General features: G+C 38.1%; 3 protein-coding genes across 3 annotated transcripts in view; 1 reads left to right on the plus strand and 2 right to left on the minus strand.

Annotated features, from left to right (window-relative positions):
• LOC131436695 (putative uncharacterized protein DDB_G0271606) overlaps positions 1 to 21,576 on the plus strand; it is a 337,186-nt gene that overhangs the window by 305,962 nt on the left and 9,648 nt on the right. The window lies entirely within an intron of this gene.
• On the minus strand, positions 1,355 to 2,453 carry LOC131436701 (uncharacterized). The gene is made up of 4 exons (XM_058605566.1): positions 2,193 to 2,453; positions 1,847 to 1,938; positions 1,631 to 1,769; positions 1,355 to 1,565 (listed from the first exon to the last, which is right to left on the minus strand). The coding sequence occupies exons 1-4, from the start codon at positions 2,356 to 2,358 to the stop codon at positions 1,435 to 1,437; spliced, it is 528 nt and encodes a 175-aa protein (XP_058461549.1). The 5' UTR covers positions 2,359 to 2,453; the 3' UTR covers positions 1,355 to 1,434.
• LOC131436705 (uncharacterized) lies at positions 2,727 to 15,801 on the minus strand. Its single transcript, XM_058605571.1, has 4 exons — positions 15,586 to 15,801; positions 15,429 to 15,520; positions 3,047 to 3,161; positions 2,727 to 2,979 (listed from the first exon to the last, which is right to left on the minus strand). Exons 1-4 carry the CDS (start codon positions 15,728 to 15,730, stop codon positions 2,867 to 2,869), a joined length of 465 nt encoding a protein of 154 aa, XP_058461554.1. The 5' UTR covers positions 15,731 to 15,801; the 3' UTR covers positions 2,727 to 2,866.

A 21,576-nucleotide genomic window follows, 5' to 3' on the forward strand; every position in this document is an offset into this window, starting at 1 on the left:
ATAAATAGATATCTAAAAGAGTAAAATAAAAGTCAAAATTTCAGAATTACAAAGCGTGATGAAGCCAATATAGTCGGGAAGATGCAGTCCAAAGTTCGAAGTCTGAAGTTGGAAGTCTGAAGCCTGACGTTCTTCAGTCTAAGTCTTAAGAAGTCAAACGTCAGACGACAGATCCTCAGCATCTAATCTATCGTAGATATTTGAGCAGATCAGTAGGCAGAGAAACAACACAGCCAATGCCTAGTGAGTAGCTGAAATGGAGAACATTGAGTGATTCTAAAAATCAAAGAAAAGATGTTGCCACTGAAATGAATGAATGGACTAAACCACTCCTGTCTACCCTTTGTCGGCATCTATCACTCTCTATGGATTGCATATTTACGATTGTCGAATCGTGCTGCAAAAGGAGCCGGCCTCTCCTATTTCTTGACTACGCTTAATCGATCTAGATCAGCTTGGATAGATTGTTTTAGTGCAATTGATGGAAGCAACGATCAATCGAATGGTGTGTTACATCCGAACATCAGAGATTTGGTTTCATTCACGACGTTGATATTGTAACACGTATCTTTGAGATGGCGATGGAAACATACATCGGACTGACAAAGCTGGATCGGCTATGAAAGTGTCGAACACATAATACATGAAACGGAGAGAGACTCTAGAAAGAAGGAGCACTATCTCGAATATTGATAGACGGCTTATGAAACTTTGAGATGATAATGGAAACATACATCGGACTGAAACGCGAAGCTAAGCGGATTGAACTATAAAAGCTATAAAAGCGTCAAAGATAAAATAATTGACTAGAAGCGACAGTAAAGCCATATAAAAATTGAAAATATGTTTGTTTGACTTTGTGATACACAAGACAGGTTTCTAATCGCAATTCTGTATAAATTAGTTTTTCAAAAGTTCAGTCATGCTTTGGAAGCTGACGATTTTATAACTCAAAACGATGATTGCGATTTCTATACTTTATGTTTCGTCTTCGACTCGTCAGTACATATCAGAACAAATTGGCTCAAATGGCGCGTTCCCCTTGATATTTGGAGATTTGTGCCTCCTAACATAAACTGTTATGTACTGACGAGTCGAAGACGAAATATAAAGTATAGAAATCGGTTATGTGCCCTAAATGATGATTGTGATGTTTTAAATGGTTATAAAATTTATCTAAAAGCTATACCATTTGAGGGACTTTATTTTTGTTTAGGTTGTAGCAGAACTTTTGATGATTTTCAATTACAACTTTGTTGATTGTTTGTGGAAATTTATTTTTGATATTACAGAAACAATTGATATGAATTCAAGAAGGATTTCGAAGATCAAATGAACGATTTCAAGCTTTTTTTTCCTTTTGGCTTCTTGTTTGATGAAGTCACACACACTTAAATATGAATTTTAATACACAACGAATTTTTTTTGCCAAACCTACAAGGCGATGTTCTCTGCACTGTCAGAAATGTTCTGATAACCACCTAACCTATACTCCTTGAGGTGCCGTTTGCGCTTGAAAATTCGATAAAGATAAGTGACGATGGCAAAAACGCTTATGAAAATGACTGCAAATAAGAAGAGAGAGAAATCGTGTTCAGGCGGGGAACCGCATTTAGAACATTGCACCTACCGAAATCGAATAGATTCTTTTTCAATCGCTGATGCTGAGTTCCAGTTTCGGTGGCCCACAGCATCGTCTCAGATGCTGTGTAGCCCAAAAAGTCCACCACGAGTAGCACTAAGAACGGCATCATACAGAGCTCGTTTGCCTAAAAAGCGAAAAAGGCACTCGTGAGCACACGTTTCTTAGCTTTGCGAAGCATCATCGCCGGAAGTTCACACGTACTTTGTAAATGCCGAACAGATAAACTACGATGATTACGATCCCTATCAGAACGACGGCAACATCGGCAGTCGCATACCGATAATAAAGTTTCACTAAAAAAAATTGAAATCTTATTGAAACATGACGGCTTTGGTGTTTGTTTGTTTATTTGTTAGGTGTTAATCACCGGAAGTGACGGCTTTCTGCATAGTCAAACACTTGTTTACAAACTAAAACCATTCCGGTTGTTTCTTATCTCCGATGCAGTCGTTAGTCTGATACGATTATAATTTTAGAATCCTGTGATTACCGCACTAGCTGATGGAAGCTTAGCAGATTTTTTTTTTGAACTGTCCAAAGAACTTACAACTGTCCGGAACGTCCTTTCCGTCGTCATACTTTATCAGTAGATACAGCGACGCCGAAATGGATGCAACCATGGCCCACAGACTCATGAGACCCACGATGACGCCATACAGTCTGGGACTGAGCAGACAGTCCAGGAAGGAACAACTTTCACGCGTAGTAGGCATAGACTGTTTATTTTTTTCTGAATACAAACTCGTTCCACCGCCTGCAACTGCTCGCAAGGAAATCTTCTACAATACTGTCGTTCTCACCGTCGTCGTCGTCGTCGTAGTAGGCATGGAAACATCACAAATCGCGGTTGTGCGCCCAAATCAATTAGAGATAAAGCGGGGCAAAAAAGGTTTTTTTTCCCCTGGTTTCATCGGAAGGAAAGACTTTTGTACGATTCGAGTTCGTTTCGCTCAGGGTAAACGTACCCATACTTATCTCATCTACTAGGTTATGCATGTTTCGGATGAATTTTTTCTCAACCCCAATTTGCCAATAATGACAAGATGAATGAAGTCAAACGTGAGTCTTGTGAAAACCAAACTACAAATAAAACCAAAAACTACCGATCATTCAACACTTACTTTAATGAAAATAAATTAATTACATACAATTTGGCTTATAATGACAGAAGACTTAGAACTAGCACTGGTTGATAAACTTTGGTACCGATTATCCAATGGATCACACCAACTGACTGTGAAACTTGACAAACTGTGTGGTTTTGGTGGTTTTGATTTTCGTTCCGAACAGTATAAACAGGCTGAGCATTGCCACAAAGACGTAAACGAAGAAAGCTGAAAAAAGCACCGGAAGGCACAGGATTAGGTCATTAGGTTGATGGTCAGCCTGAAACCGACTTACCCGTGGTCAGCATCCACACGTGGTAGGGCATTCCGCGGTCGATGTTGTGCACCAGATAGGACACCCAGTCGAAGCAGATGGCGAACGTGAATGGAATTATGAAGTATCGATTTTCCTATAAACAATGATAACTTGTGAGTGAAAAATAATTTAAAATTATAAAAAATAAAAGTCACTTTCAACTCTGCTCACAAATTGGGAAACCAATGTTCATGTTCAGTCGACAACACACGCAGTACAGTAGCTCTTCTTGTTTACTCGCTGATTGATTCAACCGAAACTTAGAAAATATTGACAAAATTGATTCACAAATATTTTAACTTTTGCTGCTCGTAATATAATATTATTAGTACTTTACATGGGAAACTGAGTTGAACTGAAACAATCTGGTAATGAGAAGCTTCTACAAAAATCACCTTTTATGACATAGAAGTAAGAACTCTGTGAATCTAATTTGAACTTAGACCGAAAAAAGGTTCCTGGGATTGGTTTGCCACCCCACTAAAAACGTTGTTGCGCCCGGGGCGAGTGCTCCCTTCGCACACCCACCCTAGATACACCTCTGTTTGAATATAAAGATATTGTTTCCAATCAGGCAGTTATTTGAACGGTTGAATGTAAAAATTGGATGAGTGACACTTAAGTATTTTTGAATGCAAAAACCGGATAAAAACTTTTCCGGTTCTGTTATTATTCTTTTTAACCGGTTCTTGCAATCAAAGTTTCTGCCTATCTATATCTATCTATATCTATATATCTATATATATATATATAAAAATGCAGAGATCATTCTTTGTAATCGCATCACTTGAGCACGGATGGACGGATTTACATGATTCTTTTTTTGTTTGATTAGTTTCTACCGCAGCCGGGTTCGTACATCAAAAAAACTTGCAAAACTTGCCGGAAAACTGGGGAAAATCAATAAAGTTGTTTTGTATGGAAAATGGAATTTTCCGTTAAAAAAATCGCCAATGATTGCTAGATCTACAATTGATGTTTGGCGCGCAAGGAGATGCTCAGTATTTCGCCGTTGAAGAAAAGAATACTAGATCGTTGGAAAATCGTTTGGCGCGCAACGAGTAGTTTTGGGTGGAGATTTTACATGCATGATTGATTCGTCATTTGGAAACACGTGCCTAATAGGGTATCAAAATCATTACTTGCCAAATGACCTTATGGTGGAATGAACATGACTGTTTTAGCTATACAGTAAACAGAAGCAAAAGTTTTAATATCTTTTACCAGTAGATGTAGTTAGATGAATTATGTAGGCCATCGTGGGCGTGAATTGAACAAAAATTAAATAATGTAACGATTTTTTTACGTATCAATGATAGGCTTCTGCTGTTTAGCATGCTGAAGTTTGTTCAGCCGATTCGGGTAAGTTTTCAAGAGCGGTTTACTTCAAAACGGTCTGCTTAGGATGCACATGTTCATTACATTTCTGTATGAAATATTCAAAACGACGAATGTAACAATGAGAGATTCTCTTTGTTTATTTTCTCTTTCGATTATTGCGAAACATTTCTGCTTTTTGTCGGTAATTTATTCAGTGCAAATTCAAAGATGATAACTTTAGTTATTATTATCGGTAAATAATTGGAGTGAAGGATTGCTAAGAGTACCGTAATAATCCAAATAGAAAGTAAACAAAGAGAATCTCTCATTGTTACATTCGTCGTTTTGAACATTTCATACAAATTTGTAAGCTGCTTAAGCCAAATCATTTCATTTTCCGAACTTTTAATTACTTGACGAATTACCTTATGCGAATGATGAATATCATATCTGAAGGAGAAATCGTGGCATGTAAGAACCATTCGTTGTTAGATCTGCTGTTTTGTACACTGGCTTTAACGATAAGAAGAATACTGGTATAATCACTCCTCATGTTCACTCCGCTAGAACAGAATATTGATTCTCAGGACTGAACACTAAGCAAACCGATGTGGTGGCTCGACGAATGAAAGGCCTTTTGATACAATTCTTGAACGAATCCAGCGTTCACGTCAAAGTTAATGGACACAATATTTAATAAAAGGGTAATTTGAACTTTCAAATGTCCAAGAATTTTTTATTTTATCGCTAATTAGTTAATCGAAATTGATCCTGTCATCATCATGCTACGAACATTCATCAAACACGACTAAGTCATATCACTAGCGGTGAAGCAGGTTATGGACAACCGTTCAAAACCAATTTATTAATTTCGATAATCCCGAAAAATTTGCTATTAAATTTTTTTAAATTTAAAGTATTTATCTTGGTCATCTCTTTTCCATCCATCTGTTTATTTGTTCATTTGTTTATTTAGGAGCAAGAGAAAAGCCCACTGGAGCTGAGATTTTTGTTCTCCTTCTCCAGCAGGCATAAAACCTTCTCATCTTTTGTGTCAACTGATAACATTTGTCCAAATGATGCATAACGAAATCTTAGATTACCCTTATTTAAAATACAAAGCTAACTAACAACTATTGATATCGTCTAATTATGTTAATAAAACTAGCGGGAAAAGATTCGAAGAAAACGGGTTTTAATGGAGTTACGAGATAGATTGAAATCAATTTCATCAGAACAAGTATTGAAAACGCGAAACATACTCGAAAACGGTTCATTAAAGCCATAGTTAGTGCTAGCACGAGGAATTCTGAGAAAGGGATTAAACCTCAAATTATGCCGATGAATGTCAAAATTTAGCTGTTGTAGGACATCTGAACAATCAATTCGAGATTGGATGAGGTCCGCGACGAAAAAAGCTTTCAGTGTATCACGGCGGACAGTTAGCAAATCGAGGTGTACGAGCCAACATCGATTTTCGTAGCTTGAAAGATTCAATGGATCTCTCCAGGGCAGGCGACGCAAAGCAAAACGAATGAACTTGCGCTGGACAGCTTCAATGCGCAGCTTATCAGTTTGGTAATGTGGTGCCCAAACAACAACAGCATGCTCCAGTGTAGAACGAACTAGAGCGCAATATAACGATCTCAGGCAGTATATGTTATTGAAAGTTTTTGAGATGCGAAAGATGAAACCTAGCATCTTTAATGCCTAAGAGAGGATAAATTCTTTGTGATCTTTGAAACTAAGTTTTGAATCCAATAACACTCCTAGATCCTTAATTGATGTCTCCCGTTTTAATACAGCTTGCGAAATAGTGTAATCATACATGGTCGCTTACGAGAGAAGGAGATAACGGAGCATTTAGAGGTATTCATAACCATTCTGTTGACGTTGCACCAGTTAGAAAATACATCCAACTGTGATTGTAAGAAATATGAGTCTTTCAGATCTTTGATGAAATGATGAAATCGTCGACAAATGATAGCTTCATGCATTGCAATGCTAAATTCAGATCATTTAGATATAGCAGAAATATGAATGGTCCTAGATGCCTTCCTTGAGGAACGCCAGAGCTCACGATGAATGATGGAGTAACGCAGTCGCCAATTCTTCTTCGGGACGAAATTAATGTGTTGGATATGAATTTGTCGTAATTCGTTTATTGTAAGCCAAGTAAGCAGTAAAATAATGGAAAGAAACATTAACGTTTGACAACACTGCTGTCCGAAAACATAAATTAAAAAAAATAATTTCAGGCGAGACGAAGTTCGACGAGTCAGCTAGTAGAAAATAAAGATGTATTCCACATCAAAAGTTCCTCGAAAAAATAGTTTTACCAATTTTCGTTAAACGGTGTTTTTATAAAAATAAATGTATCTGAGCAATGGAATATTATTCTCCAAGCTTCGTTCAATGAAAAAGCTCATACAAAGCAAGTCATTTTCGAAATATATGAGAAACTAGATCGAGAATATTGATATTTCATGAGAATACGCGCTTTTTAAACTAGTCTGGGTTCTCCATCCCCAAATTTTTTATTTTCCTAATTCTTATGAAATTTTCAATAAATCATTTTTTGAGAAGCTATTTTCGAGATATTTTGAGAACAAAATCGAAGACAAATCGCTAGTTTATAAAAATCACAGGTTCAACAGAGAGTGACCGCCATGTTGGAAAAAATACCTATTTTTAGGTATAAAAGATTACCTACACTTAATTATAAAAGCGAATTTTTGAAATACAATGCGTCAGTGTGAAAAGTACCGTTAGAAAACTATAGTATTCAGTGAGTGCAATTTAATGATGGGAAAATATAATTGTTGTAGAGCTTTTCGTGATAATGGAAAACCTTGTTTGTCTAAGCGTTGTAAAGTAACAGATAGTATGATTACTGTGAATACTACAGTATGCATATTTGCGACTCATTTCTATTATATTCATATCGACCTAAGTCTGCTGAAAGTGCACAGCAACTAGCTTCCAGCTACAACGAGATGTCGGATTATACGACAGCTTCGCCAGCAACATCAGTAAATAATTTAGAAGAAATACTGCTAGCTACATCGAAATATGATTTAGAAGAAATACCATCAGCGGCTTCACTCGTCTTAGTATTGAATAAGGGTATCTCTGGGATTAATGTATCTCCTATAGCAGCTAGAAAGCTCAGGTCTGACAACTATCGTAAAGACAATCGTTGAGGGCATCAGGAAACACGGATACTCTCAATTTTACCCAACTCATGGTCTGTTCCAATGATGATTGAAGAATTTAATGTGAATTAATACACTCTGTTTGTATTCTTTCATAGAAGGTTTTGAAATATCCGAAATTGATTTTATAATGCCCCAGATGTCTTGGAAAGCATGATACGTCGAGATCTGGTGAGAAAAAAAATTTTGTATGTCGACTTTCTGGGAATGGGAAACTTTTATCGCAGGGATTTTAAAACATTTTGCTCGAGAAAACTCCACCTCTCGATGATTCAAGATGCAATTCTAAGAGAAGACATGGCGTATAACTTCGAAAACTTGCATTGCATTGAATTTGTTTTATGTTTCCATAAATCTTCTCTAAAACATGTATACAATAGTAAAAGGGTTTTTCAAGGCTTTAAAATATGTGAAAAGTTACACACACTAGAATACTCGTAGGTATACGACCTCGGCCTAGACCTGGACTCTGGAACTAAATTTCGCAAAAGAATTTCGGACTTGGATGTGATTTTTGAAACTAAATTTCGCAACTGAAATTGTGGTTCAGACAATAATTCGTTTTCAATATTCCTGCCCGGAATTCAGTTTCAGAATTATAAATCCTGAAGTTCTGGAACTTCAGACCGAAATCGAGGACAAGAATTTTCGGAGATAAGTTCTGGATTCGAGTTTGGAAAATGGATTCTGGACCGAAATTCTGAAAATAAAATTCAACTGCAGATCGAAATCCAGGTCCAGAGTTAGTGTTAGAATTCAGGTTTAAAAATAAGTGCCAAATCGGATGTTTGGCCTCGAATTCAACTCCAGAACACAGGTTTAATGATCAGATCCAGCATGCAGCTTTGGAATTCAGTTCCAGAATCTAGTAACTGAGCATCAGAATTCAGGTCCAAAACATTTGACTCCAAATCCGGTACCAGAATTCAAATGAAGAGGTAGGAAGATGGCTTCTTCAGTGAAGTTGGTCTAAATAAAATTTCTTATAACTTTGCTGTGAAGTTAAATGATTTTTTAATTCAAATAAGAAAGTTAGATTCTAGATTTTATTCCAAACATGGACCAACCAAATAATCTTTTGCATTAAAAGATCCGCCAGTTGAATACAAACAACTTTTGTGAAGGCATAAACTACAACAAAATAATATTTAATAGCGAAAATATTTTTGTCTCGCTAATTTCCCGTTTCGAACCGCTATGCAGTGTCTGAATACCCCGAATACCGTTTTACCAAATGATACGTACAGCAGGGGCTATGATTTAGTAAAAAAAATAATGTTTCCCTCAAGTGAAAAAAAAGGTCCCAATCATTGATTTGTCGCACCCCAAAAGACGGAGCCTTAGATACGCCCCTGCCACTGGTGGAAGGAAGGAAGGAAGAATTTTAGTTACGAGAAGCCTTCTGTTTACTTACGTGACTCTTGTCACGTCTCACTATTCCGCACTTTATCTTCACATCTTAGCTCTTCTTTGAGTATTGTGGCTGTATAATTTTTATATTTTAACTTTTCTTATAAGCTCTAGTTAGTTTGATTTTGTCAAAATGACTGAAAAATGAAAATCACTGACTGACGATATCGAAACCCCTAAATAACTACTATCTGTGGATGGTCAGAATGCCTTAACTAAGTTTAGTTCTTTCGACACTTCAGTAAAGACATGGCACTTCGGAACAAAATGTGTTTTATAAAAAGCATACACTGTTTAGTAGTGGGTATTGAGCCATTGAATGACGTTAGTAGTGCACTGAGAAGGCGAAGATGAAACTTTATAATTACAGTATTGATATTAGTTGATAAATACAACAGAAAGCCAAGTAAGCAGTTGGAGCAGTAATTGTTTTTCGGCTTTCGCATGGCTTTCGGCAAGGTCGATGATCAAGTGGCTGTCATTTCCAGTTCCGAAGATATTATGGTATAAGTGACGTACTAAATGACAAAACGCCCTTTTTTTAATTCGCACTTTTGACGTGAATACGTCTTACTTTTTTATGGGACGCCTTTTCCAAAATTTATCATATGGATGAGTGATAAGTTTTTAATTTAACGCATCAATATAATTTTTTCTCCACGGCTCCGGAGATATGATCAGCAATTTGTAATAGAATTTTCAGTAATTTGAAATCCCAAAAAAACTCAAAATCGAAATTTTTTTATAATGTTTGGTAAGTAAAGAAGGTAAAATTTATAAGCATCATTCTTTCTACCCTGGGGTGGTTGACTCGTTACCACAATACGAGTCCAGAATTCAATTCTAGTTTTTAGTTCTGAAATTCTGTTTCAAAATTCTAGACCACATTTTCTGTTTTCATTTCTAAAATACAGATCTAGAATTCAGCTTCTCGCCCAGAATCGAATTCCGAATCGGGAACCGAAATTTGTAACTGAGATTAGGATCTTGATTCCAGACGAGACTCTCGAACTAAATTTCGGAAATAAATTCTGGACTTGGTTGTGATTTTTGAAACTGAATTACGGAACGAAAATTGAGATTCAGACCAGAGTTCAGTTCCGAAACTTCTGTTCGGTTTCCAGATTTTGATTTCAGTTTCCGAATTCTGAAGAAGAGTTTTGAACCTGAAGTTCCGGAAATTCAGACCGAAATCCAGAACCAGAACTCCGATCCAAACTTAAGTTGTATTTTAAGAATTCGATTCAGAATTCAGTTCCAAAATGCAGGTCTAGAATTTGGTTCCAAAAGTTAAGTTTCACAAAAGAAATTGCACTTATAAACTAGGTTCTGAAGAACATTGAACTGAATTCTGGATTCGAATTTCAAGACAGAATCCTGAACCGGAATTCTGTAGATAAAATTCTACTGCAGATCGGAATCCAGGTCCAGAGTTCAGAGCTAGGATTTAGGTTTATGATTCATTACCGAACCAGAAGTTCGACCTCGAGTTCAGTTCAGAACACAGGTTGAAGGGTTAGCTCTATAATCCAGAGTTCAGTTTCAGAATTCAGTTCCTCGAGTTCAGGTTCAGAGTTCAGTTCCAGAATCTAGCACCAAAATTGAGCTTCGAAATTCAGGTTCAAAATTTAGTTCCACCATTCGGTTTCAAAATTCGATTCTAGAATTCCAGGTCCAGAATCCAAATTTCTAACACCAGAGAAAACGAATCATCCATTTTATTCGTATTCACGTCATTCGGTTAGGTCCCTGGCATTACCCATCCGTCTTTTTCAGAAAGTAACCAATGATCAATTTCAAATGTGTGGTTATGTTTTTGTTTATGGCTCATTTTCAGACGATACTTCATCGAAGAAACTGGTCTCAAAATATCTCAAAATGTGTTAAGTAAAATAGCTATTCGGCTTCCCAAGGTCCAATTTAGTTTAGTTTAAAAGATTTATTTAGAACCGGTTTTAACCTAATTGTGGTCTTATCGTCGGATTTGTATCAATTTGTTTTTTGTTTGTATTGAAATTTCTTCATTAAAGAGGGGCAACATGCGATCGTAGGTAACTTTTCATTTTTCCGTACTTTATCTTCACATCCTTGCTCTTCCTTGAATACTATGGCTCTAAAATTTTTATATTTTTTCACATCTTATAATCTCTAGTTAGTTCGGAATCGTTAAAAAACCGAAAATCTGTATCAAAACCTCTAAATAACTACCATCTTTTGACGGCTAGAAAACCGTGTTCTTTTGGCACTTCAGTAAAGAAATGGCACTTCGACATTAACTAAATGTCTGGTCAGCGGTCACTATGAAGCCATTGGGTGACGTTAGCAGTTCAGTATAAACTGCTAATGCACTGAGAAGTCTAAAACGAAACGTAAAAATTACAAAGTCAAGCAAACAACTGGAGCAGTAATTGTGTTTATGCTTACAACTAGTGCTGGGAAAAAATCCAAATTTCGAAACAATGTCGAACTGAATTTTTTCACAAGTGATTTTCAGACTAAAGAATCATCGACCAGAAAACCCACTGTAGAAAAGTTCAGTACTGATTCTTTGACAACGCGATTCTTACTGAATCGAATTCGGCATTCCAAAAATTGCCAGTTGTGAAAACTTCACTAGCGAATATTCGCTTCGATGATATTCAAGAAAGAACTTCGCAGAAGATTTCCGGGAAACGAATTTTCATGACGAATAAATTCGCCGATGAACAAAAAAACTGACCCTTTCTGAAAATGAACAGTGCGCGTAGGGTAGTTGATAAGTGAATCACACAAAAAGGAAAGCGCACTTCTTCTCAGTATTGAATGGACAAAATTTGAGTGTGTGCTTGTGGTCAATGCAGCTGGCGCGAGTGAAACACATTCTCTTCACATGAATCGCTCTCGCCGAAGGGTGAAGCCAGAGTGAGCACGACACGCGACGCGATGCGTAATGCGAAAGTTTCCCAATGATAGCGAGTGTCAAAGTGATAGTAGTAATAAAACAATAGAAGATAATTTTATTGATATCAAAGCACTAATCGGAGCAGTTTTGAAGCAGTTGCGCAAGTGTTGGAGATTTGAAAACATTAGAAATTTAATTATATTCCTATTTAATGAAAAAGAAAATTCTGATCAAAATGAATCCAAATCAACTCTTATTTAAGCCATCTACATGCTGTAGTGTTAATCGCCTGCAGCTCTATCCAAAGTTGTAGCTTTTTTTTTGCAGAATGCAAATCTTTCTCACGCGACAATGTTTTTTTCTGCAGTAGTTTGAACTTTCGAAGTTCTATTTCCAGAAGTAGTGCCGATTAGAAGCTAGCTTCTTAACATTTTCAACTAAAAATTTATGGAAAATGTATGAACTTTTTCCATCGACATAACTCGAAATATTCTTAAAACTCATTTAATGCTTTCATTGAGTGTACATGCCAGTAATTTCTAATGTTTTCAAATCTCCAACACTTGCGCAACAGCTTCAAAACTGCTCCGATTAGTGCTTTGATATCAATAAAATTATCTTCTTTCGCCATAACAAAAATAATTTAGGAAACCTTTGGTCGTCCGTTAATCGCATGAAAAACTGTGCACGTACTGCTTCGTTGTTTGTCGTACCGAAAATCGCTTGTCACTACGCAACGCCTCGTGTTTACTCTGAAATACATGTTAATTTTTTTGCTGTAAACAAATGAATGAAATACAGAACTTTAATGATAGCATCGCATCGCTTCGCGTCACTTGTCGCTTTCGCTCTGGCTTCACCCTAAATACACCCAAGTGATCACTGGTGCGTGCTAGTGAGCGAACACTTCTGTGATTAAATTTTTAAATTTATAGAAGGTAACGATAGTCTTCCTATGACAATCTTTTTCGCAGCAAAGAAGAACTAAATTTTAACGATAAATTGCGCTTTTGCTGAATATACGTGCCCCACGCTTCTCTTATGTGAACCTGCTTCCACCTCAGAGAATTTTCGAGCTCTGCTCGAGCAATTTGGTGTGATACAATGCTAGAGTTGATAGAAAATAAGCACGCGCTCTCATGACGCGTGCACTCTTTATATAACAGTGGTGTATATGTGTGAAAGAGAAGAGCTCTCGTTGATGTTGTCAGTGCGAGGGGACAAATTATACTTGCTCTTCTTCACACAGAAGAGATGGACATCTCTGGGCACTACTTTGGTGGTGAAGTAATATTAATATTAATGAAAGTAGCAAGCAATAAAAATCACATATCACAATCACAAAGCCTGTTATGAAGCTGAATACAAGTTTAGTTTGAAAACTGTACGCAGAAGCAACAGGAGCGCAGGCTTTCGCCACGCTGATTCAAACACAACACGTCATGCTGACAATGCTGTGCTCCTGTTACTTCTGCAAATCAAATTCATGCTGAATAGCGTTTTATTTAATTTAATCAAAGTAGTGCAGTGAAATCAACCAGCTGGAATCAAAACAGCCTTTCGATAACACAAAAACCCTTCTTAATCCACCTAGTGGTGTGATAATGCCTTTCTCTTCTTTCATAACAGTCTCATGAAAATATGTTTCATACTTTTATTAAATAATTTTGGATACTAATTTTGACACCAATTGATTCAGATTGATTCGAGTAGTTCACAAAAGCATGCTTCAGTGTTTATGTCACACAGTCAGCATCATTTTTCCAAACTAGTGCTTGACATTTGCGTTGCCTATTTGTATGAGAACAGTGATGCTAATCTAAAACTATAGAGAAAGGCAAAAAGCCTTCTTAGTCCACTTAGTGGAATTTTCATATATCTTGAAAAATCACCATAGGGGGGAGTACATGAAATTTTCGAAATCGAAAAAAAATTTTTGATGCCAAAAGGCTTAGAATTGCATGAAACGTCGAGATTTAGTGTCATCTCGAAAAAAATTTTTTTGAAAAAATTGACTTTTTGGGACTTAGAGTCCCAGAAAGTTGATTTTTTCAAAAAAAAAATTATTTTGAGATGACACTAAATTTCGATGTTTTAAGCAGTTTTAAGAGTTTTGGCATCAAAAAAAATTTTCGATTTCGGAAATTTCATGTACTCCCCCCTATGGTGCTTTTTCAAGATCGAAAATTGTCAAACCTTTACCACCGGGCAGCACCCCTTAAGCATGTCCGATTTAGGTCAAATTTTGCATGAAGGCTTTTTTCGAGGTGCTTAAACTTTTGAGCACTAGAACTCAACGGAAATAGAGGTGATACCAAAATTTTGGCACCCTTATATATATAAGAGCGGTAAAAATCAACGTGTTTTGTCGGTTACGTCACTTATACAATCATATCTCCGGAACCAAAAGTCACAGCCATTTGATCTTCGAACTTGATCAATGGCCCGCCAGTAGCTTTCAAACGAGCCCAAGTTTGTTAAAATCGGATCAGCCATCTCTGAGAAAATTGAGCGCGTTTAAATATCTTCGAAAAGTGCACACACATACACACACACAAACACAGACATTTTCCGATCTCGTCGAGCTGAGTCGAATGGTATATAACACTATGGGTCTCCGAGGCTCCGTTCGAAAGTCGGTTTTTCCAGCAATTCTAATACCTTTCTATAGAGAAAGGCAAAAAATCACTTGTGAGCTTCGAGTTTCAGCGTTTTTTGGATGGTTGGTTCATGAACTTGGCTCAAATCTGGGAAGTGATTTTTTCAGTAACTGAGTTTTGTTTTAGAAAATCTCTTGAACTGATTTTTTCACGAGTGATAATGAAATGAACTTTTCCTGATCATGATTTTCCCAAAACTGCTTACATTGTTTCCATTTTTTTCTATCTGGAAATGTTTTATCATAGCTGTTGTCACTTGATTCGAAGGATTCAGACTGGTAAGACCGGTAAGGCAATGAGAGTCATGAGTTTCGATTGAAATACATTTCACGTAGTCACGTAGCGAGCGACCATGATAAATTATCAACGAAGAAGAAATATTGCTCATGATAGAGACCATTTTGAACATAAAATCTTATAATAATAGTCAAGATTTTCTTAGAAGACTTTACTATTTTGGCTTGCAGTAATTTCATAACTTTTTTCTATGAGAAATTTTAAGCATTAACATATGTTCACTTATAGCTGTCAATGAAAGTATTCGTTTTTATTTTCATTGAATGGAATTGGTGGAAAAGGCGTAAAACTCCCTATTTATTACCTATCCGCGGTCGCCTGCTGTCCGTTTTTAATGAAGAAATTTTAATACAAACGGAACATAAATTCGATTTTGGGTAGCCGAAGGGCAATTTTGTGCCACATTTTGGCATATCTTGAGACCAGTTTCTTCGATGAAGTATCTGTAGTGTAGAAATAAACCGTAAATTGGTTTTTGGACAACCTGTAGAATTGGCTCAAATGGCACGTTCCCTTAGTTATTCGGAGAGTTGTGCCGACTTAAACAAAAACGGTACCGTTCGGCGATTGACACCTACCTTGTAGATTCCGTAAATCAACATTCCAACGGCTATGAGGATCAGTATATCGCCGATGTAGTCCACGATCGAGCAGCTTACCAAATCCAGCACTACGGAATAGAGATAGAGAATAAGTTACGACGCGGCACAACACCAATAATCAACTCAAGCTTACAATCTTTCGGCAACTCGGAATGATTCGGATCGTCGTCATCCAGCAGCTGCGTGTAGGCCGAAATACTGAGCGAGATCAGTTCCAGCAGACCGGCCAGCACACCGATGAAGTACCCGTGAAATTTAATATCCAAGCAGCATCCCATCACCAACGGTTCGGGGTTTTTCCAGCACTGTTTTCAAATGAACTTCGGAACAAGAAGGGATCCTTTCGTGGTCAAAGATTGAGCAAGACTAACAAGTTTTCTGTGTGTTAATTTTACCATTCTATCGCAGGAGGCTGTGGCCAGCCGACGAGCACGGAAATAAACAGAAACCGTTTCCAACCAACAGAAGAGTATGTAGCTGAAAGAAAGAAGGAAGTGCAGTTTAATAGTAATAACAGAAAACATGCAAAAGGGAAAATCCTAAAATTGCAGCTGGTGCTTGCGGTAGCTGAGGGTAATGTGGTCCTGTGAGATGACGGTGATGACGATGGTGATGATGATGATGATGATGATGGTTATTACGAGGCGGCTCCGCCTTGAAACTATTTTCGTTCTGTTTTCTTACGGCTGTTGATCCTTTTTTTTCCTGCCGTGGCCCGACAAAGGATCGGACTCGTGGCTCGTGCATGAAACTGTGAACCTTTCTTTTCCTCTCTCTTAACGATCACGTCTCCATCAAGGCTGCCTACGGTGGTACGTGTTGGGTTGAGCGAAAGGACGTCATAGCATAATTTATCAAAACATAAATAAACCGAGCCAAATCAAAATCCAGTGCGTCCTTTCGGGAATTCTCAACCAACTTCCCCGTCGGTGGAGGTGCCAATCTGGTTTATTACTATTACTTTTTTTTTTGACTGTCTGGCGACGGGCTTATCTGAGGCTTACCTGGATGATTCGTTTATTGTCTCGGAATATTTACACCGGGCCGGGCCGGGCGTCATCGGAGGAGCGGCGTAAATTGCATGTGCATGGATGGGCCCGCAAATTCAACAACCGGGGACAAAACCCGACGGCAAGGCATGTGTAAATTTCATGAATGAGTTCATCAGAAGAGCCCAGAGTCAGAGAAGATAACAATGGGTTTTCGGATGAAAGCAAATTAGAGAACTCCGGACGGTGGTGAAAACAGCTGCATTAATTCTGGGTTTTTGTTGTGAGGGGGATGAGAACTAAGTGCTGCTTGAAAAGTTATTGTTCCGGGTTATTTTGAGCATAAGGATGATGATGATTGCCGTTCTGCTTGGGCAGGAAGTGAAAATTTCGGAATTGGATTTCAGCATCATCGGAGATGGAAGTTTCAATAGTTTGATCTTTCGATGCTAATTTTAGCACCTGGGTCATACCAGCTGATAGTCTGTTGACTCAACAACTCACTGAGGTGGTATTTTGATATTTTTGGAAAATGTGGTAGCGCCGCAGACTGTCACAGTGGAATGAGTGGTATTTGTTTCTCTAATGTCGTTTTCGCTTGAGAAAACTGAAACTGACCCAGGGTAGTTTCACCAAACAAACACTTTCTACGAAACCGTGTTGATTTCGCACTTAGCAACGGGGGTTTAAGCAAACCTGATTTGAAAACCAGGTTCGAAACTGACTCGATTTTCAGGTCAACAACGTTGAAACTAGGTTCAAACCTGGTTTCAAACAAACGGTTCGACAGCAGTTAGAGTGAAAACTGGGTTAGGTTTGGCATCGAGCGAAAACGACATAACATTTGTTTAACTTGGCGCCAACAAACGTTGGCAGCGCCTTCTACGATTTTAATCAAACTTTCTGGGTATGGAGGAGACTCATAGGGGTTTCGTTTTCAACGGTGTCATTATACCAGTGTAGGACAGACAAAGGATGCCTTGATTACACCCAAATTGGAGCGAATATAAAGCTTGCTTCATTTAGAATTGGAACAAACTTTTGCTCATATTGTGGCGCTCCTGGTGGACGGATTTGGAAGTTCTGGGCGCCCACGTATCGGGAATTTTGTCAGCTTCACGAATGATTTTTTGACATTCCGCAAATCGACTGTACTTTGTAAACAATCAACATGGAAGCCGAAAGAAGGGAAAAAATTGTGCACAGTTATCTAGGCTAGCTAAACAGCTGAAATTGCCCAGAAATACCGTATGGGGCGTTATCAAACGGTATAAGGTTCGGAAGCTTCAAGCCAATCGTCGGAGTGGAACGGTCGACTGGAAACAGCGTGGTAAGATTTTGAAGACGATTAAGAGGAATTCTAATCTGTCGGATCGTGATTTGGCCAGAAAATTCGGAGCTGCCCATAGTACCGTGAGGAGAATTCGACTCCGGGAAGGAATCAAGTCGTATCGAGCTACTTACCTTACCTAACAGCTATAGGCCTGGGGTGTCCTTTGCTGTATCAAGCATACGTCTCCACATAACTCGGTCCATGGCTACTCCGCTCAAGGCACGGATGCTTTGGAAATCACCCTCCTCTCGATCGATCCACCTTGCTCACTGGATTATCCTAGCAGCTGTTGCAGTTCGTGATCCGCCTTTCATCTGCACTCCACCATAGATGATGATTGGAGTACTGTTCTCGATCGAAGAGTTTTTTTGAGTCCAAAGTACGCACGATTCCCTGCCAAAATACGTCTATCAATATTCGTGGTGGGAGGCGTTGTGTTTCTTCTCCAGAGTCTCTTCCTCTCATGTATTTTGTTTTTGACGCATTTATGGCCAATCCGATACGCCTAGCTTCAGCTTTCAGTCCGATGTGGGTTTCCGTCATCTGCTCAAGGTTACGTGTTACAATATCAATATCGTCAGCGAAGCCAAAAAGTTGTACGGACTTTCGGAGGATCGTGCCACTCGTGTCGATCCTCGCTCTTCGAATCACACCTTCGAGGGCAATATTGAACAAGATACAAGAAAGTCCATCACCTTGACGTAGCCCTCTCCGAGATTCGAAGAGACTCGAGAGCGTTCCAGATACTCGGACGTAGCACATCACTCTATCCATCGTTGCTTTGACCAATCGCGTCAGTTTATCCGTTGTATTCACGACACTTCTGGAGTACTTGTCTTATCGCGAATATGTGATCCGTAGTGGCGCGGGCTCCAGTAAATCCCGCTTGGTACGGCCCTACGAATTCCTTAGCTATTGGTGATAGACGACGGCAAAAGATTTGGGAGAGTACCTTGTAGGCGGCGTTGAGCAATGTGATTGCGCGGTAATTGCAACAATCTAGCTTATCGCCCCTTATCGACAAATTAGCAAGAAAATTTATGATTTGGCAGGGCATTTGCAGCTGCGGCAAAAATAACGAAAGTTTTCGTTACAAATAAGACAATGACATCGGAACTATACCAAAAAGAGTGTCTCCAAAAACGAATTTTGCCGTTCATTCGATCCCACGACCATCCCGTAATGTTTTGGCCAGGTTTGGCAAGCTGTCATTACAGCAAAGTCGTTCAAGAATGGTATGCAGAGAAAGGGGTCCAGTTTGTTCCGAAAAACCTTAACCCACCCAACTGTCCCCAGTTCCGCCCTATTGAGAAATACTGACGGATGCATGAGTTTCACAATTAATTTTCCAAGGTCATATGAACTTTCGTAAAACATATATAACACATGGATCAATAAGTCCCGAGACTAAAGCAGAGATGGCGCTCGTAGTAAACCAGTAACCACGTCTTTCTAAAGTACTAACCTTTGCTTGAAACGGGTCAAAATTTTAAGTCGATCCGACCAGAAACGGCTGAGTTATCGAGGTTGGAGTAAAGTCGTTTTGTAGTTTGTTTAAAAAATGGAAAAAAAACGAGTTTCGTGTTTTGATAAAACATTGTTTTTTAGTGGGTAAAAACACCGTTCAAGCGAAACAATGGATTGAAAAATGTTATCCGGACTCTTGTCCATCAAAAGCAACGATTTGTCAGTGGTTCGCCGAGTTTAAACGTGGTCGTACCGACACAAATGGCGCGGAATGCTCGGGTAGACCTGTGGAAGCCGTTACACCGGAAAATGTGAGTGAAGTGACAAAAATTATAATGAAAGATCGTAAAGTGAAGCTCCGTGAGATTGCTGAGATGACACAGATATCATATGGAAGTGTATTTACTATCCTTTATGAAAAATTGAGCATGAAAAAGGTTTTTTCCAAGTGGGTGCCGCGACTGCTTTCGATGGAACAAAAACAGCAACGAGTCGATGATTCAGAAAGCAATTTAAATTGAACGAATTGGGCTTTGATCTACTTCCCCACCCCCCATACTCGCCAGGTTTAGCCCCCAGTGACTAGTGGCTCTTTGCTGATTTTAAAAAAATTCTCCAGGGAAAAAGATTTGGCTCAAATGAGGAGGTCATCGCTGAAACTGAAGCTTATTTTGAAGCGAAAGACAAATTTTTTTATAAACATGGTATTAAAAAATTGGAAAAACGTTGGAACCATTGTATCACCCTTAAAGGTAATTTTGTTGATGAATAAACAAAATTTTGCAAAAAAAAAAGTTGTTTCCATTATTAGTCTCGGGACTTATTGATCCATGTGTTATTTATACGGAACTATATAGCAAAAAGTATATTACATATTACATTTTTCTCTAGCTGATTCATGTATATGAAATCCAAATAACTTTTTGCTTTGTGGAGACACTTTGTTTCATAATTTGATGTATTTTCCGCACCTGTTTGAAGCGAACGCAGCGAACGATGAACATAGTAGGATCAAAAGGCCATAAAAACGGGTTTAATGGCTACAAAAATACCAGCATATAGAATTTTGAGGTTGATTACTTCATTTTGGATTATCATTTTTCATTTTTCGGGCCGAATAAATGCACTTTTTCTGTGTTTTTTTTTTCACACGCAAACGACCACGGGATTCATTTCACGCTTTCAGAAGGTGTTATTTTCTACAATAGTGAATGCAGTTCGGAGCATTAATCTCGAATGCGGAGCTGCCAAATGCTAGCATTATTTGCACTCGTTTGGTGCGAATTTCGCACTGCGAAAAGTTCACAAATCTAATCAATTTTTTTCTAGATTTGTACTAAACGGATAATTTTTACCTTCGATTTGCAAGGGAAAGTAATCTTAATAGTTCTTTAGATAACATTAGAACGACTGTTTTTGTACAATGTTTCCCATCGTTGTCCACTTTTCGTTTACTTTTTCTCCAATGCAAACGACCAGCAGCTGTATGACGCAATCCCTCTTTTGAAAGCGAAATTCGCACTGGGAACGTCTAACAGCAGATATGCTCACAGAAGAACTAGTTGTATTCGCACTTGACTGAAGCACCACCGGGTATAGTTCCATTGTCTTGACGTAGATGTGTCTCCGTTAATGAATTATCATAGACTGTAGTTTACCAAACGTGCAACAATATGTTTGGATCTATTTTTCGCTATTAAAACTGCCTAATGCTGAACTCGGCTCCGTTACAATAAGTGTTCTGCAAATAGCAGAAACTTTACGTCCGCTTAGCGGTCCAATTTGAACTGCTTTAAGCACTGATGAGTCAAAGACGAAACGTAAAAAAATGATAAAAAATAGGTATAGCATTAGCTTAAACTTAGGAAAACCTTTCCAAAGGTTGGAGGGCCGAGTGTCATAAACAAATCAATTCCAGTTGGGAAGGTCTGTGTCTGTAGGTATGTGCAAAATTAAGAGACGTGTTTCTCAGAGGTTCCTTTTTAATATGTCACATCCCAAGTAACAATTCGAATGCCTTATGGTTTTGATTATAATTTATAGGAGTTTTGTAATTGATTTTTTTTTTTGACCTGTTTTATGACAACTATGATAAGTGTCTCTTTTAACCAGTAATATCATAGTTTTCAAAGCTTCTTTAAAACCCTTTACCTATTCTAAAAATAAAATAAAAATAAAAAAATTTGCACTAGAATTAAACCATGCAAACACGCTTAATATTGCTTTCAAACATTTTCTTTAAAACATTATTGTCAGTTAAATTCTTTCATAAATCTAGTTTTGTGTGTGTGTGTTAATTCTATGACAATTTCACTCAGAGTAAATTTGAGGGTTC

The sequence above is a fragment of the Malaya genurostris genome, chromosome 3 (assembly GCF_030247185.1).
Source record: "Malaya genurostris strain Urasoe2022 chromosome 3, Malgen_1.1, whole genome shotgun sequence".
Classification (NCBI taxonomy): domain Eukaryota; kingdom Metazoa; phylum Arthropoda; class Insecta; order Diptera; family Culicidae; genus Malaya; species Malaya genurostris.

What these genes read in the sequence shown, in the direction of transcription:
- LOC131436705 (XM_058605571.1), bottom strand. Translation starts at nt 15,730, where the DNA reads ATGGGATGCTGCTTGGATATTAAATTTCACGGGTACTTCATCGGTGTG. An exon ending in TGATTTACGGAATCTACAAG is followed by an intron (nt 3,162 to 15,428) that starts GTAGGTGTCAAT and finishes CATTGTTTATAG; the next exon opens with GAAAATCGATACTTCATAAT. An exon ending in CGTGTGGATGCTGACCACGG is followed by an intron (nt 2,980 to 3,046) that starts GTAAGTCGGTTT and finishes TGCTTTTTTCAG; the next exon opens with CTTTCTTCGTTTACGTCTTT.
- LOC131436701 (XM_058605566.1), bottom strand. Translation starts at nt 2,358, where the DNA reads ATGCCTACTACGCGTGAAAGTTGTTCCTTCCTGGACTGTCTGCTCAGT. An exon ending in AAAGGACGTTCCGGACAGTT is followed by an intron (nt 1,939 to 2,192) that starts GTAAGTTCTTTG and finishes AATTTTTTTTAG; the next exon opens with TGAAACTTTATTATCGGTAT. An exon ending in ATCTGTTCGGCATTTACAAA is followed by an intron (nt 1,770 to 1,846) that starts GTACGTGTGAAC and finishes TTCGCTTTTTAG; the next exon opens with GCAAACGAGCTCTGTATGAT.